The sequence below is a fragment of the Marmota marmota genome, unplaced genomic scaffold (genome assembly GCF_001458135.2).
Source record: "Marmota marmota marmota unplaced genomic scaffold, marMar, whole genome shotgun sequence".
Lineage (NCBI taxonomy): Eukaryota > Metazoa > Chordata > Mammalia > Rodentia > Sciuridae > Marmota > Marmota marmota.
The window spans coordinates 9,860,591-9,876,037 of NW_026000283.1; the positions used below are offsets into that span (position 1 = coordinate 9,860,591).

At 39.4% G+C, this 15,447-nt stretch overlaps 1 protein-coding gene across 2 annotated transcripts in view; it reads left to right on the forward strand.

Moving 5' to 3' along the window:
• The window catches only part of Tmem255a (transmembrane protein 255A), a 53,505-nt gene that overhangs the window by 14,972 nt on the left and 23,086 nt on the right, over nucleotides 1-15,447 (forward strand). Inside the window, exons 4-6 of one of the 2 annotated variants that reach the window (XM_015498545.2) lie at nucleotides 1,140-1,208; nucleotides 2,676-2,747; nucleotides 3,139-3,227. In XM_015498545.2, coding sequence (XP_015354031.2) covers nucleotides 1,140-1,208; nucleotides 2,676-2,747; nucleotides 3,139-3,227 — 230 coding nt within the window. The remainder of the gene's footprint in view (nucleotides 1-1,139; nucleotides 1,209-2,675; nucleotides 2,748-3,138; nucleotides 3,228-15,447) is intronic. The other variant, XM_048797145.1, reaches the window with a different exon arrangement.

Below are 15,447 nucleotides of genomic sequence, written 5' to 3' on the forward strand. Positions count from 1 at the left end.
ATTTCTTTCCAGCCTGACTCCAGGCTGAGCTAGGGCAATGTACTTTCAGAGCATTGAATGGCCAGGATATTCATTTAGAATCAGCTGGTGGAGAAGCCCTAGCTCTTTCATGAGGGTGCTGGCTAGGAAGCAGGAGGCACTTGGGTACCTCGAATAGGAGATTCTAAATCATGTGTGTGGGAAAAAGCAGCCACCAGATTGGAAATGGCAAGAGAAGTGGGAGCAGAAGGGAGAATGACAAAAGATAAATTCCCTCTGCCTGGGCACTTGGACAAAACCTCTAGGGTCAGTTTGCATAAACTATTATCCTGTCCTAACCTGCCTTTGGCAGAAGCCCTCTACTGCTCAGGGATGTTGGTGAACAGCATCCCAAGGCTGCAGGTTTCCAGACAGCCCTGGATGTGTGTGTTCTTCCCTACCCCCAACACCTGAGAGCTCCCACACCAGGAAGCTGGCCAGGCCAGCAGTTAAATCAACTGTCCTTGAGCCCCTTGTTAGTTTTCTGAGCTTTAGCAGTATTTTTGAAGTTAACTGGCTTTATTTAATCTGTGTAGGTGAGTGAAAAATGGTTCAGAGTTCAGTTAAAATCTACAGCAGTCTCAATAGCTGCCCATCCTTTAGGGGCTTGCTTTCCTAAGCTCTTCCTTCTGAAAAAAGCTGTGGAAATGACAGCAAGTAGTACAAGTCAGCCAACCCTAGACCCATCTGCAGGTGATAATGAGACCTCATTGTTGGAGCTGTGCTCTCTCAGTATGGGAGTGTAATGTCGCAGTAACCTGGAGTTTTGAATCTTGTTCCCTGGGGACTGCCTTCAAGAAGACAAAGACTAATAACAGAAAACCAGAGAGGAAATTTCAAGAAACTCATTTCTCAATCAATTTCCTAATTTCTTATTAACCAAGTACCCCAATAGCAAGCAGTTATTAGAACATTTTTGTCTGACCCTTACATTCTCAGGTTCCCTAGATGGGAGATTTCAGTAATTAACACAATCAACTGCCTCCTATGGTGTGTGTGTGTGTGTGTGTGTGTGTGTGTGTTTTGTGTGTGTGTTTGTAAATCTTTTATTACCAAGCAGAGCTCCTGATTTTTTATTTTCCAAAGCCAAAACCCCTTTGGTTTGCTGTTTCCCTTTCCAGGATCTGAAACCACTCTACGCTAACCGGTGCCACTATGTCCCCAAGACATCCCAGAAGGAAGCTGAGGAGGTGAGCCAGAATGAGGATGTGTGTATTTACCTCCTGGGAAAGTCTTCTATTTTGCCTGAAACCCCCTCTCTTTAACTCATTTTCACAGGCCTATGATGTCCTGCTAGGTGCTTTAGCTGATTCGATCAGTTGGTCAGAGCATAGTGCTAATGAGGCCATGGTCATGGTCATAGGTTGGAGCCTTATGAGGCCTAATCAGATTTACTTTGTTCTGTGGCCACAGGCTGCCCCTATGACCCCAGCCATCAGCCTGTCAGTATGTGGCTTTGATCCCAAGAGGGACAGATGAGTACACATGAGACAGATGAGGCCACAGAGCATGCTCCTCCCTGGTCTCTGTGAATGATGATTCAGTTACCTGGACTTGGTGCCCAGCTGGAAGAAAGGTGGGAATCCCACCAAAGCACAAGGCCTGGACTAAGCAGGCAGAGCCTGAGCCTTACACATAGAAAATGCCTGGAGGCCAAGTAGTAGCAATTGAGCAACATGGTTTATCTTGAATCTCTAGAGAGGTCCAGACTATTAGCCTGATCCCTCTCATAACACCCCCAAGAGACTCTCAAAATACTTGAGTAGGCACATGAGAGCATCTCTCCTGCATCATGAATCCCTCCTTGTATTCCATGATGCCTCACACAGAACTATAGGCAATGGCGGTAGCCACAGGTCATTTTTGGAGAGCTTTCATTTCAGTACACCATAATCCCTCTCCAACTCAGGGATCGCTTTGTATGAAATTCTACTTATGTTTTCAGGACTGTTGACAGTTTGGTACTCTATTATACTCAACTTGAAAGCCAGTCCCTCAAAGAATACTTATAAAAATGATAAATTAGTGATTGGGAAGAGAAGAGGGAGGCAAGTGAAGGCAAAATGGCTACTGTATTGCACAAATTCAGGGAAAGCCATTTTACATAAAAAAAAAAATGTGAATGGTGCCCTGGAAGTTAGGCAGAGTGACAGACCTGTCCCCAAGACATCATGGCAAATACTTTTATTATGATTCTGCTATCCACTTACCTCCTTTTTCTTTTACCAACCACAAATTTATCATTGTTTTCTAACTATTCTTGGATTGGAAGGGAGGAATAGAAATGTGTATGTGCTAATAGTTTCTCAGAAAGGCAGTGAGATGTTGGATGAGAGACCCACTATAGAAAAGAGTGCCTATTTACTGTGAATATTTTCCATAACAAAGAAAAACAAATTTACAGGTACTTCATTGCATCTATAAAAAGAGAGAATCTGGAAATTTTCTTGCAAACAAGAGGTGGTAAAGGAAAATACATTTTTCAGTTTCAAAAAAATGTATTGCAAACTCAAAATGTGTACAATGTCTTTGCTATTTTCTTGATTTCACTGTAATGGCTTTCTTGTGTTACTTTGGTGACTGTAAAAATATTAATAATGACTTTCATAGGTTCACTTGTAACCCTGGTCCCCCTAATCCTATTTTTCCTATGTAAGGTCATAAGTTCCTCAACCAAAAATTCTCCTTCCGCGAGGGTTATGAGGAACCTTACCCAGGCAGCTAGAGAGGTACTATTGTACTTCAGAGTGCATGTGATGGCCCCTCCGTCTTCTTTCCCACATGGTCCTCTTTCCTCCAATACCCTAATTTTCCCTTCCCTCCTGTCCATTCCTCTGTCTGTCCTTCCATCCATCCTTTCTCCTCTCCATGTTCACCATTCAGGGATGGGGCACTGAGGGCTATGGATGAGGTTAAGCACAAGCCCAAGCTACACAGTGACTTGCTTAATGCACAAGTCTAGCCACCTCCCCACCCAGCCCCATCCCTCTCATGTGTGGGTGTGTTCATTTCACAGTCATCCTTACCATCTCCATCAGTCACTAACTTGCATTTCCAATCTCAGAGGGTCCTTCTTCTTGTGCAATGCTAGCTCATGTTTTCATTGCTATGTACCCTCAGGTGAACTGCCCTCACCTCAGCCGTGGATTCTGCACACCTCGCATTCGGGGTAACACCTGCTTCTGCTGTGACCTCTACAACTGTGGCAAGTAAGTGTTGAGCCTCCAGCACAGGAATAACAGTTTGATCAAAATAGGCACTAGAAAAGCCAAGGGTGGCAATGGGTGTGTGGTAGGGATCAGAGAAGTAGAAGACATTGGTCTGTCAAAAGGTTTCAGCTAACGGTCTTCTTTGTGCCAAGCATTGTGTTAGGTATTTTCATGTACTTGACCTCATTTAATTCTTACCCATGAGTTATGTAGAATTGTCTCCATTTTGCAGTTGGGGAAGGCACATGCCCTGCAAAGCTTAGAGGAAAGCAACAACTAGCCCAAGTTCACAACAAAGTTGAAAACTATAGAAGTAGGAGTTGAATCCAACTCTGTGTCCAAGTTCAACACCATTCAACAAATAGTTAAGCACCTTCACTGTGTCTGGACTTGTTCTGGAGATTCAGCAGCAAACAAAGCAAAAGTCCTTGCCCCATGGAGCTTCTATTCTGGTGGGGAGACAGTCAATAATCATACAAATATGTAATATAATGCAAGTTTGGTGATCAGCTCCAAAGAAAAATAAAGTAGGAGAGGTAGAAAGCTCTTGATGACGCATGTGTGTGTGCACATGTGTGTGCATGCATGCACACATGCTATGTTAGAATAGCCAGAGAAGGCCTCTTTGAAAAAGTGAGTGTTTTAGTCAGCCTTTGTGTCACTGTGATCAAAATACATGACAAAAACAATTTACAGGAGGGAAAGTTTATTTGGGGCTCATGGTTTCAGGGGTCCCAGTCCACAAATGGCCAACTTCATGGCCCTGGATCTGAGGTAAGGCAGCACATATGGGAGAAGGCCCAGTGGAGGAAAGCTGTTCAGGTCTTTGGGGATCTGGAACCAGATCCCCAACTGGGAGCAACTGGGAGCTATTGAAGAGTACAGCATGGAAGATACAGGGGGATGTTAGTGTCAAAGGGAGGGAGGGAGGAGCCACATCCTTCGAGGGCACAACCTCCCCGCCCAGTGACCCACCTCCTCCAGCCACACCCCACCTGTGTACAGTTACTACCAAGTCAGTCCATTCAAACTAGAATGGACTGGTTAGGTTACAGCACTCACAATTCAATCATTTCACCTCTGAATATTCCTGCATTAGCAGGAACTTTTGGGGGACACCTCATATCCCAACCATAACAGTGACATTTGTGCAGAGACTTGAATGAAATGAGAAGGCACTTGAAGCAGACATCTGAAGAAAGAGTATTTCAGAGGGAACAGCAAGTGCAAAGGCCCTGATGTGGAAGCAGAGTTGGTGCTAGTTCTGCTGTAACTGCTCTGGCTCTCTGCCTTCTAATTGCCACAATATCACTTATTCTTTCTTTTAAAACATATATAGGTGATAGGATTATAAATTGCCATTGGGGAACCCACAGACTAGTAGAGAAAACAGATGTGAATAATCGATTGCAATGTAGTAAAAGTGCTGTGGGGGTCCATAGATATAATAGGGACTCTGGTGACCTAAATGAATGAAAATCAGAGTTTTCAGGGGGATGTTAGTATCAAAGAGGAGGTAATGTGGGACCTGAGACTTAAAGGGTAAGTAGAAAGTTAGAAGACAAACCAAAAGGGCCGTAGAATTGGAGAGGGTATTTCTGGCAGTCTTCAGGAGGCAAGGAGTGGAGGAAGTTACAGAAGGCCTGATAGGAGGTGAGGGCAGGGCTGTCACCAAAAGTCAGATGGCAGAGAGTTCATTGGCTTTAAGAATGACTTTGGATTTGACAATATGGGCAACTGGGAGCTATTGAAGAGTACAGCATGGAAGATACACTTGAATGGTGGAATGGAGGCAGCTACGAGACCATTGTAATAATGCAGGCTACAGAGAATGAAGCCCAGGTTAAGTTGGCTTGGGGATAATAGAAAGCAGGATGTAGTTTTAAGAGCAATCTAGAAGGTGTAATAGACAGGAAGGCAGAGCAGGTGATGGAACATGAGCGGACACCCCTCCATGCAAGGTGTTTTCAGCCAATGCCTGCCCATGCACACATGTTTTTTCAGACTTAGTGCAGGGGAGGTGAGGGCGAGGGGAGGGAGTAAAGGAAGAACTGGCAGATGGGAACTGGAAAAGAAGTAGATCCAGAGGCTTCAGAGAGATGCAGCCTCCTCATCATGCACATTCCTCACTCTTGGTATTGGGGGTCCTTTTCTCTGGTTTGAGGATTAAAACCTGACAGGGTGGAAGTAGGAAGGAAAAGGAGAACTCAACATCAGCCCTTTACCTACTTTGCTAAAATCAGTCTTATTTTGTTGAAAGCTCTGGCAGAAGAGGAAGACATTCAGATGAAGCTTAGGGATTATCTGGAGGGTTCAATTATTCATATAGTAATAATAGCTAACACTTGTAAAGGACTTCCCTCCTTAGCAGCAATGATTGAGAGCTGACTATAATTACACTTCCTGAGCCCATCCTTCCAAAAATGATCAAAGGAATATAAAAGAGGTCTTAAGGGAATTGAGGTTGTTTTGTTATCTTTTCTCTTGCCTCTCCTTACACCTCCCTCTTGTGCTCTATCTTTGCCTGTTTTTTACCTCCTCCCTTCTCTGTCCCTCCTCTTGCCACCTCCCTTCTCCTCTTCACTGTTCTCCTCTGGCCTGACTCTCTCTCCTTTTCCATTTCATAGCCTCCTGAGGTGGGGGCTGGGAGCTGGCTGGAACTGGGCTTGAGATCTGGAGAAGGAGAGGCCCATAGAGAGGGCTGAGAAGTGATTTCTTGCAGACACACCTTTCTTTCTGAAATGGGTGTTTCTGAAAAAATATTGAATACATAAAATCTGTCTTTTAAATTCCATTTAGCTGAGCCCTCAGGTGAATATTTTCTATTTTTTTTTGAAACTGAAGGCTCAAACATAATTTATCTTCCTGTCAATCTGAACTTAATAACTGACTTACTTTCTTAAAGCAAGTTATACCAGTGTTGTCGTTAATCAAGGAACTTTATGAGGAGCTATGTTAAATTGTGGGCTCCCAAAGGGCAGGGGACATGACTAAATCTCATTATGCCCCGACTTCAGCACAGGGAGGGGTATAAGTAAAGAGCTGATGAAAAGCAAGTGACGTTTGCTGAAAAGGAACAAAAGAATTTCTTTTTCAATAGGAACATAAAATATTAGATTAGGCAACTGACAGGGGTCATGGGAGCACTACTCCTAAAGATCTTCAAGCCTGGAAATGACTTTTATCTACTTGGTGCCCAGAGGTGAGTCCCAGGCATCCTTCAATGCCCTTTTCCAAGGTCATAATGCCAAGATTTCAGGGGCAAAGCCAGTAGAAAAGGACATGCTTAACTTTTCATCAGGTCATAAACCTAGGCCATGAGACTGAAGAGGGGATGGTCCCAACGTTGAGGGAAAAATTTTTTTTGACCCAGGGCTTTTTTCAGCCAAAACCAATGAGACCTAAACTCAAAGCCTAAATATAGCTAGCAAACAAGCGTTCTGAGGCTTGGAGACTTTAATTTTGCCCAATGCGTATTTGTTTTCCTTACACGAAGCCTATTTTTAATCAATTGCCAGCTCCTCCAGTCCATTTCCTGGAAAGGAGGCCAAGAAAAAAAAAAGTGGGAACAAAAACATCAGGCAGTCATTTGTACAGTGCTACAGAAACAGAGATTCTACTGTCCCCTCGAACCCACAGACCTTCTTTGACGTCAGGGGTGGTGAGGTTTTAATACCAAACATAGATTATTCCATTTAGCCTTGTGCAGGAGGTGGCTTTCTCTAGGACACAGCTCCTCAGCGGCTGCCTTTCAGAGAACCTCTGGCTTTCATCTACTCACTCATCTTTGGAGAGGTCAAGTCAATATCACTGGTTTTCAGTGTGTAATCTAAAGGAAATGAAAGGAAATGGAGTGGTTCGTGAATTGCTTCAGCTGGTAATAAAATGAAAGAAGATAGCTTACTTCTATTCATTACTTCCTTTGACAGACTTTTATGGAGCTCCTACTATGTGCCATATAATGTTCTATAAGAATAGGTATCAAGCCGGGTACGGTGGCTCAGGCCTGTAATCCCAGTGGCTTGGGAGGCTGAGGCAGGAGGATCGCAAGTTCAAAGCCAGACTCAGAAACTTAGAGAGGCAGTAAGCAACGCAGCAAGACGAGACTCATCACTAAGTGCAATATTTTAAAAAAAAAAGGCTGGGGATGTGGCTGGCTTAATGGTTAAGCCCCCCTGGGTTCAATCCTGGGTACCGCTCCCAAAAAATAGGTATCAAGGCATGGTATTGCCTTTAAGGAACTTACTTTACCAGGGGGGTTGTAGGGAAGGAGACTTAAAGAATGTATATAATACATGCAGAGACAGAGATGCACAGAGGCAATGCCTTGCCACTGCCTGCCCACCCACAATTGCTGAGTGGTTTCAGATCCCTGTTGAAGAGCAGAAGGATGCCCTCCTGCCTTATCCAAGATATAATCCCTTCTCCTTTGTTAAGTGAAGACTGAAATACAGAGAGGTAATCTGTTTCCAGACCCACCCAGCAATTTGAGAGCAAGTGGGAGCAAGTCACTTATATGGGGATAGTCAATCTCATGATAAGTGCAGTGATCAGTCGCACACTCAGTTACTCATTCACCAAGTATTTAACCATAATCTGTCACATTTCTACCACTGTGCTAGGTAGTGAGGGAGACACAAAGAAGTGTAAGAGATGACCCTTGCCCTCAAGAGGTTACGATTTCAACAGTCACCATGGTGACCTCAAACTTTGTTGTAGTACAGTATTCAGTACTGAGTTGGCTCTCCATATATTTTGGATTAGATGAATAACTGAACAATTCATCTAAACTAAAAGGAATAGACAATTTGAGGCTGTGAGAGTCCAGGAGAAAAGATAAGGAATGGGCTCTGAAGTCCTCAAAGAAGGGCACTTTTGAAGTTTTGAGCAGTGGGAGAGATTACAACAGGTAGAGAACAGAAGGCAGTATCTCCCATGGAAGAGGAGAAATCTGAGTAAAGGTTTGGAATAAATATCCAGCATAGCCAGTTTGCAGTTTTGGAGAACTTCAGCCTAACTGGAATGTGGTCACCATTTTGGGGCCAGACTGTGGCGGACTGAGGAATTCGGACACTTTTTCCTGAAGATAATGGGGAGCTATGAAAAGATTGTTTTGTTTTGTTTTTTAATTTATTTTTAATTATAGGTGGACACAATATCTTTATTTTTTTTATCTTTATGTGGTGCTGAGGATTGAACCCGGTGCCTTACGCATGCAAGTCAAGTGCTCTTCCTCAGAGCCACAGTCCCAGCCCGAAAAGGTTTTGATTAAGCAAATGACATAGTTTAAAAAGTGTTTTAGGATGAGCAATCAGGCAACATAGGGACCAGTAGGAGGGGCTTACAGTCTTGGAGGCATGAGGGTAGAGGCAGTGGCAATGGAAAATGTGCAATTCCAGAGGAAGCTGTGCTCAGAGACTGGACCAGATGGAATCACAAATCTCAAAACAGAAGCAAACCACATTAATTTTCCAAAACCTGAACCACATCTAGGTATTTTTATTATTTCACTTCATGGTTCAGTTTAAAATTTTAAAAAGCTGTTGAACTCACTTAATTGAAACCAAACATATCTTCTATAAAATTATTGACTACTTTTTTCTGTGATGCTGGGCCTTGTGCATGTTAGGCAAATGCTTTATTACTGAACCACATCCCCAGCCCCAAATTACTGAATACTTTAAAATAAACTAACTCCTCATCTATGTTCATGTTCATATCTGTGCTTTTAAAGCATTAATGACTTTAGGCACAGCATCCAGAGATTTGAGTTGTGTTGCCAGAGGGTGGCTCTTAGAAGGGACAAAATGTAACCATGTGTTTTTGTGGTGTCTCTTATTATGTGCTGCAGTACTGCTTTCATGCATGTTTTCATTAAATCCCCCAGGCTCAGAGAGGTTAAGAAAGTTGCCCAAGGTCAGACAATAAATAGGGATTCAAATTCAGCCTGATTCCAGAGTTTGTGGTGGCATACTGCCTGTCTATGTATACTACCAGCCCACACTTTGTGTTTTAAGAGACAGGCAAAGATAATTTGAAGGATGTCAAAAGCTGGCCCCTAACCTCTACAATTCCACACTCACCTTTATACATATGCCTGCTCATTTCAGGGGATAGTTCCTTGTTTAGCTGTGCCTTTGGGGACAATAAATAATCTGTATATCCACCTGATCCCATTCTGAAGTCTGAGTACAGTGCTAACTTACAGGAAACACTCAAGTTACGTTTATGAATGGGCTTTTGAGACACGTTCCTGAAAATATTGAAATCCAATTCAAATTCTGATGAATCACAACACCCTTAAAGTTCTGTGGAAGCTCATAACTTGAAAACAGTGGGTCTCCAACATTGATGGGCTTGCTAACACAGCTCTACTGTCAGAAGCTCTGCCAGATGCAGTAGGACAGGGGCTGGGCCTAGAAATCTGCATGGTTAACCATGTCTCTCTACAAGACATATGCACACAAGCATATTTACATACACAGACTGTCATAGGCATGTACAAATAACACACTGACACACACAAGCAGATACACGTGGGCACAAACACTGATGCTTCTGATGTAGTCTGTCCTGTATCCACACTGATTTCACTTCATCAGAGAAGCTGATTTTAAAGAATATTAATATAAATTCAACTATAAAGTTTAAAACATTTCTTATATGAATAATTTCTCCCTGGTTCATTTTGGAGATTAAACTTGGAGTTTTCTTTTTTCATTTTTGGTATTCTTATATTAGTAAAGTCACATGCAGTAGCCATCTTGATGCTGGGGCATTTGGTTGTGAGTTTGATTTTAAAAACTACAGTGTTTCAGATTCATTATCAGTACCCTTGGTATTGAGGGAGGATTTGTTCTATCCCCCTTCCCCTTCCTGTTACCAAAAATCAGTAGATGCTGAAGTACCTTATATAAAATGGTATAATATTTGCATATAACCTACATAAGCCCTCTGTATACTTTAAATCATCTCTACATTACTTATAATAACCTAAATCATCAGTATAGATTGAAGAGACATGTTCACTCCCATGTTTATTGCAGCACTCAACTTATTTTAGATTCTACATATGAGTGACATCATGAGGTACTTGTCTTTCTGTTTTTATGTTCTCTAGTTCTACACATTTTGCTGTAAATAACAAGAGATTTTGCTCTTTTTGAGGCTGAATATGATTACATTACGTACATGAACCATATTTTCTTTGATCCATTTATCAGTTGATGGACACGTAGGTCATTTCCATTTCTTGGCTATTGTGACTAGTGCTAAGATGAGCACGGGAGTGCAATGTGTCTTTGACATACTGATTTCATTTCCTTTCAATATATACCCAGCAGTGGAGTTGTTGGATCATATGGTAGTTCTATTTTTAATTTTTTGAGGAACCTCCATATCCTATCAGCAGTGTGCAAGGGTTCCTTTTTCTCCACATCCCCACTAGCACTTGTTATCTTGAGTCTTTTTGATATTAGCCATTCTAAATATGGTAAGGTTTTTTTTTTTTTTTAAAGAGATTGTGTTTTTTTTAAAGAGAGAGAGAGAATTTTTTAATATTTATTTTTCAGTTTTCAGTGGACACAACATCTTTATTTTATTTTTATGTGGTGCTGAGGATCGAACCCAGCGCCCCGCGCATGCCAGGTGAGTGCGCTACCACTTGAGCCACATCCCCAGCCCTGATTGTGGCTTTGATTCACATTTCCCCAATGATCAATGATGTTGAGTACTTTTCCATGTGCCCATTGGCCATGTGTATGTCTTTTTTGAGAAATGTCTATTTAGATCTATTGCCCATTTTAAATGGGGTTATTTCGTAGTTTGAGTTTTTGGAGTTCCTTATATATTCTGGATATGAACCCTTAATTGCAAATATTTTCTCCCATTCATGCATTGTATTTTCACTCATCAATTGTTTTCTTAGTTGTGCAGAAACTTTTTACTTTGTTGTTATCACAATTGTCTATTTTTGCTTTCAATTCCTGTGATTTTGAGGTTTTGTCCCCCCCCCAAAAAAAAAAATCCTTGCACATTCCAAGTCCTGAAGAAGTTCTCCTATGTTTTCTTCTAGAACTTTCATAGTTTTAGGTGTTACACTTAAGTCTTCAATACATTTTGAGTTGATAGGGGTCTAGCTTCATTCTTCTGCATTCAGATATCAAATTTTCCCAGCACCATTTATTGAAAAGATTGTCTTTTTTCAAGTACATGTTCTAAGTGCCAATCAGTTGGCTGTAGATATGTGGGTTTGCTTCTAGGCTCTCTATTCTGTTCCATTAGTTTATGTGTCTGTTTTTATATCAATACCATCTTGTTTTGATTATTACAGCTTTGTAGTATGTTTTGAAGTCAGATAGCATAAATATCTCTTGCTTTGTTCTTTTTGGCCAATTTGGCTTTGGCATTTCTAAAAAATATATTTTTTTATATTTATTTTGTTTATTTATTTTTATGTGGTGCTGAGGATTCAAACCTGGTGCCTCACATGTGAGAGGCAAGCTCTCTGCCACTGAGCCACAACCCCAGCCCCCTAAAAAATATTTTTTGTGGTTTCATATAAATTTTAGAATTTTTTCTGTTGGTATTTTGATAAGGATTTCATTGAATTTGTAAATTGCTTTGGTAGTATGGACATCTTGATGATATTGATTCTTTCCATTCATGAACACAGGATGTCTTTCTACTTTTTGTGTTCTCTTCAATTTCTTTCATCAATGTTTTTATAATTAATATCATAGAGATCTTTCACATCTTTTTTATTTTTTGAATCTATTATAAATGAGATTGTTTTCTTGATTTCTATTTCAGATAATTTGTTATTGGTATAGAGCAGAGTTGCTCATTTTTGTGTATAATTTTGAATCTTGTAACTTGGCTGAATTCATTATTACCTCTGATAATTTATTTGGTAGAGGTTTTTGGGATTTCTATATATAAGATCATGTCGGGCTGGGGATGTGGCTCAAGCGGTAGTGCACTCGCCTGGCATGTGTGCGGCCTGGGTTCGATCCTCAGCACCACATACAAACAAAGATGTTGTGTCCGCCGAAAACTAAAAAGTAAATATTAAAAAAATTCTCTCTCTCTCTCCCTCTCTCTAAAAAAAAATCATGTCATCTGCAAACAGTGATAATTTAATTTTTCCAATTTGGATGTCCTTTTTTTTCCCTTTGCGTAATCGCTCTGTTTAGGACTTCTGGCACCATGTTGAATAAAAGGGATAAAAATGGGCATCCTTGTCTTGTTCCAAATTTTAAAGAAATCGCTTTCAGCTTCTCCCCATTTAAGATAATCTTAGCTGAAGGGTTATTATAAATGAAATTTATTATGTTGAGGTATGTTCTTTATATGCATTTGTTCAGTGTTTTTATTATGAAGGATGTTGAATTTTTTCAAATGCTTTTCTGCATTGACTGAGATGACCACATGGTTTTTGTCCTTTATTCCTTTGAGATGGTGTAGCATGTTTATTGAATTGTGTATTTGGAAACATCCTTGTATCCCTGGGATGTATCTCACTTGATCATGGTGAATAACTTTTTTTTTGTGTTTGTGTGTGTGTGGTATTGGGGATTGAACCCAGGGTCTCATACATACTAGGCAAGTGCTGTACCACTGAGTTACATCCCCAAGCAATGAATAATCTTTTTAATATATTATTTGATTTGGTTTGCTAGTATTTTGTTACAGATATGTCTATGTTCATCAAGGATATTGGTCTATAGTTTCTTTATATTTTGTTGTGTCCTTGTTTGGTTTTGGTATGAGGATAATACTGAGTTCATAGAATGTATCTGGAAGAATTTCTTTCTCTTCTATTTTTTTTTTTATTGGAATAGTTTAAGGACAATTGGTATTAGTTCTTTAAATGTTTGGTAGAATTAAGCAGTAAAATCATCTGATTTGGGGCTTTTCTTTGATGGAAGACTTTTTATTACTGATTCAATATTGTTATTTGTGATTGGTCTTTTGGGGTTTGCTATTTCTTCCTAATTCTGTCTTGGTAAGGTGTGTGTGTCTAGGAATTTGTCCAGTTTTCTAGATCATCAAATTTGTTGGTATATAGTTGTTCATGATAATCTCCAATGATCTTTTGTATTTTTGTGGTGTTAGTTGTAATGTCTCCCATTTCATCGATTTTATTTTAGTATTCTCTCTCCTTTTATTAGTCTAGCTAAGGGTTTGTCTATCTTTTGGAAGAACCAGCTGTTTGTTTCATTACTTTTCTAGACATTTCATTTATCTCTTCTCTAATCTTTATTATTTATTTCCTTTTACTAATTTTGGTTTAGTTTGTGTTGTGTGTTCTTGTTTTTTAAAAATTTATTTTTTAATTATAGGTGGATACAATATCTTTATTTTTATGTGGTGCTGATTATCGAACCCAGTGCCTCACACATGCTAGGCAAGCACTCTACCTGTGAGCCACAACCCCAGCCCCATGTGTGTTCTTGTTTTTAAGTTCTTTGAGATGCAGTAGAAGATTGTTCATCTGAGAATTTTCTACTTTTTTGATGTAGGCATTGATTGCTATGAACTTCCCTCTTAGTACTGTTTTTGCTATATTCGATAGGTTTTGGCATGTTGTGTTTTCATTCTCATTTGTTTCAAGAAATTTTAAAATTTCCTTCTTGATTTCTTCCTTGATCTATTGGTTGTTCAAAAGTAGGTTGTTTAATTTCTATGTACTTGTATATTTTTCAAAACTCTTTTTATTATCAGTTTCTGGCATTATTGTATTATGTTCAGAAAAAAACAACATGATTTCAATTTTTGAAAATTATTAAGACTTGTTTTGTGGCCTATCATATAATCTATGCTGGAGAATGTACCACATGCTGATGAAAAAAAAGTGTGTATTCAGCAGCTGTTGTGTAGAATGTTCACAGGTGTCTATTAGGTCTATTTGGTATAAGGTGCCATTTAACTCTGCTGTTGATCTTCTATCTGGATGATATATCCATTACTGAAAGTAGGGTGTTTATTTTGATACTTGTTTTATATATTTGGGTGCTCCAGTATTAGGCATGTGTGCACGCATGCATGTGTTTCTGCTTTTCTGTGTGTGTGTGTGTGTATGTGTGTGTGATATTTCCTCTTGCCAAATGGATCCCTTTGTCATTAATATAATGATGTTTCTTGTCTGTTTTCACAAAGTTTAATTTAAGGTCTACTTTATCTGATGTTAGTATGGTTATTCTTGCTTTCTTTTGGTTTTCATTTGTATGGAATATCTTGTCCCATCCCTTCACTTTTCAGTCTATGAGTGTCCTTAGAGGTGAAGTGAGTTTCTTATAAGCAACATAAAGTTATAGCTTGTTTTTTATCCATTCAGTCTTTTAATTGGAGAATTAATCCATTTATAGTCAGGGTAATTATTGATATGTAAGGGCTTAACATAGCCATTATGTAACTTATTTTATACTTTTGTTTTAGTTCCTCTTATTCTCTCTCCCTTACAGTCTTTCTTAGTGGTTAAGTAAATTACTATAGTAGTGTGTTTAATTTCTTGCTTATTATTTTTAATTTATCTACAATAGAATTTTGCTTTGTGGTTATCATGAGACAAAAACATCTTTGCTTATAATAAGCTATTTTGAAATGTTAGCAACTTAAGGATAAGAACAGAATCAAATAAGTGAACAAAAAAGATAAAGTGTACTCATAAGAAAACTCCAGTTTTGTTTCATTCCTCCCCACATTTTGAATTTTTGATATCCCATTTTACTTCTGTCTATATTGTCTATCACTTAACATATTAATGTAATTATCATTTTTAATTGTTTTAGTTTTTAGTATACATGCTAAACATATGTATAGCTTACGTACCATGCTTAAAATATTAGAGCATTCTGAATTTGTATACTTACTCTTACCATAAGTTTTATACATTCCTATGTTTTCTTCTTAATCATTAATGTCTCTTTAAGATTGAAGAACTTCCTCTAGCATTTCTTGTAGGACAGGTCTGGTGGAGATATATTTTCTCAGCTTTTGCTTGTCTGGGAAAGTCTTTATAAAACCCTCCTTTCTTTCTAAAGGATAGCTTCACTGAGTATATTGTTCTTGGTTGACAGTTTTTTTCTTCAGCACTGTGAAAAAAAACTCATACCACTCTCTTCTGGCCTTTAAGGTTTTGGCTGAGCAGTTTGCAGTCAGGAGAGTTGTGGCACCCCTGGTTTTTTTTTTTTTTTTTTTTTTTTTTTTTTTTTTTTTT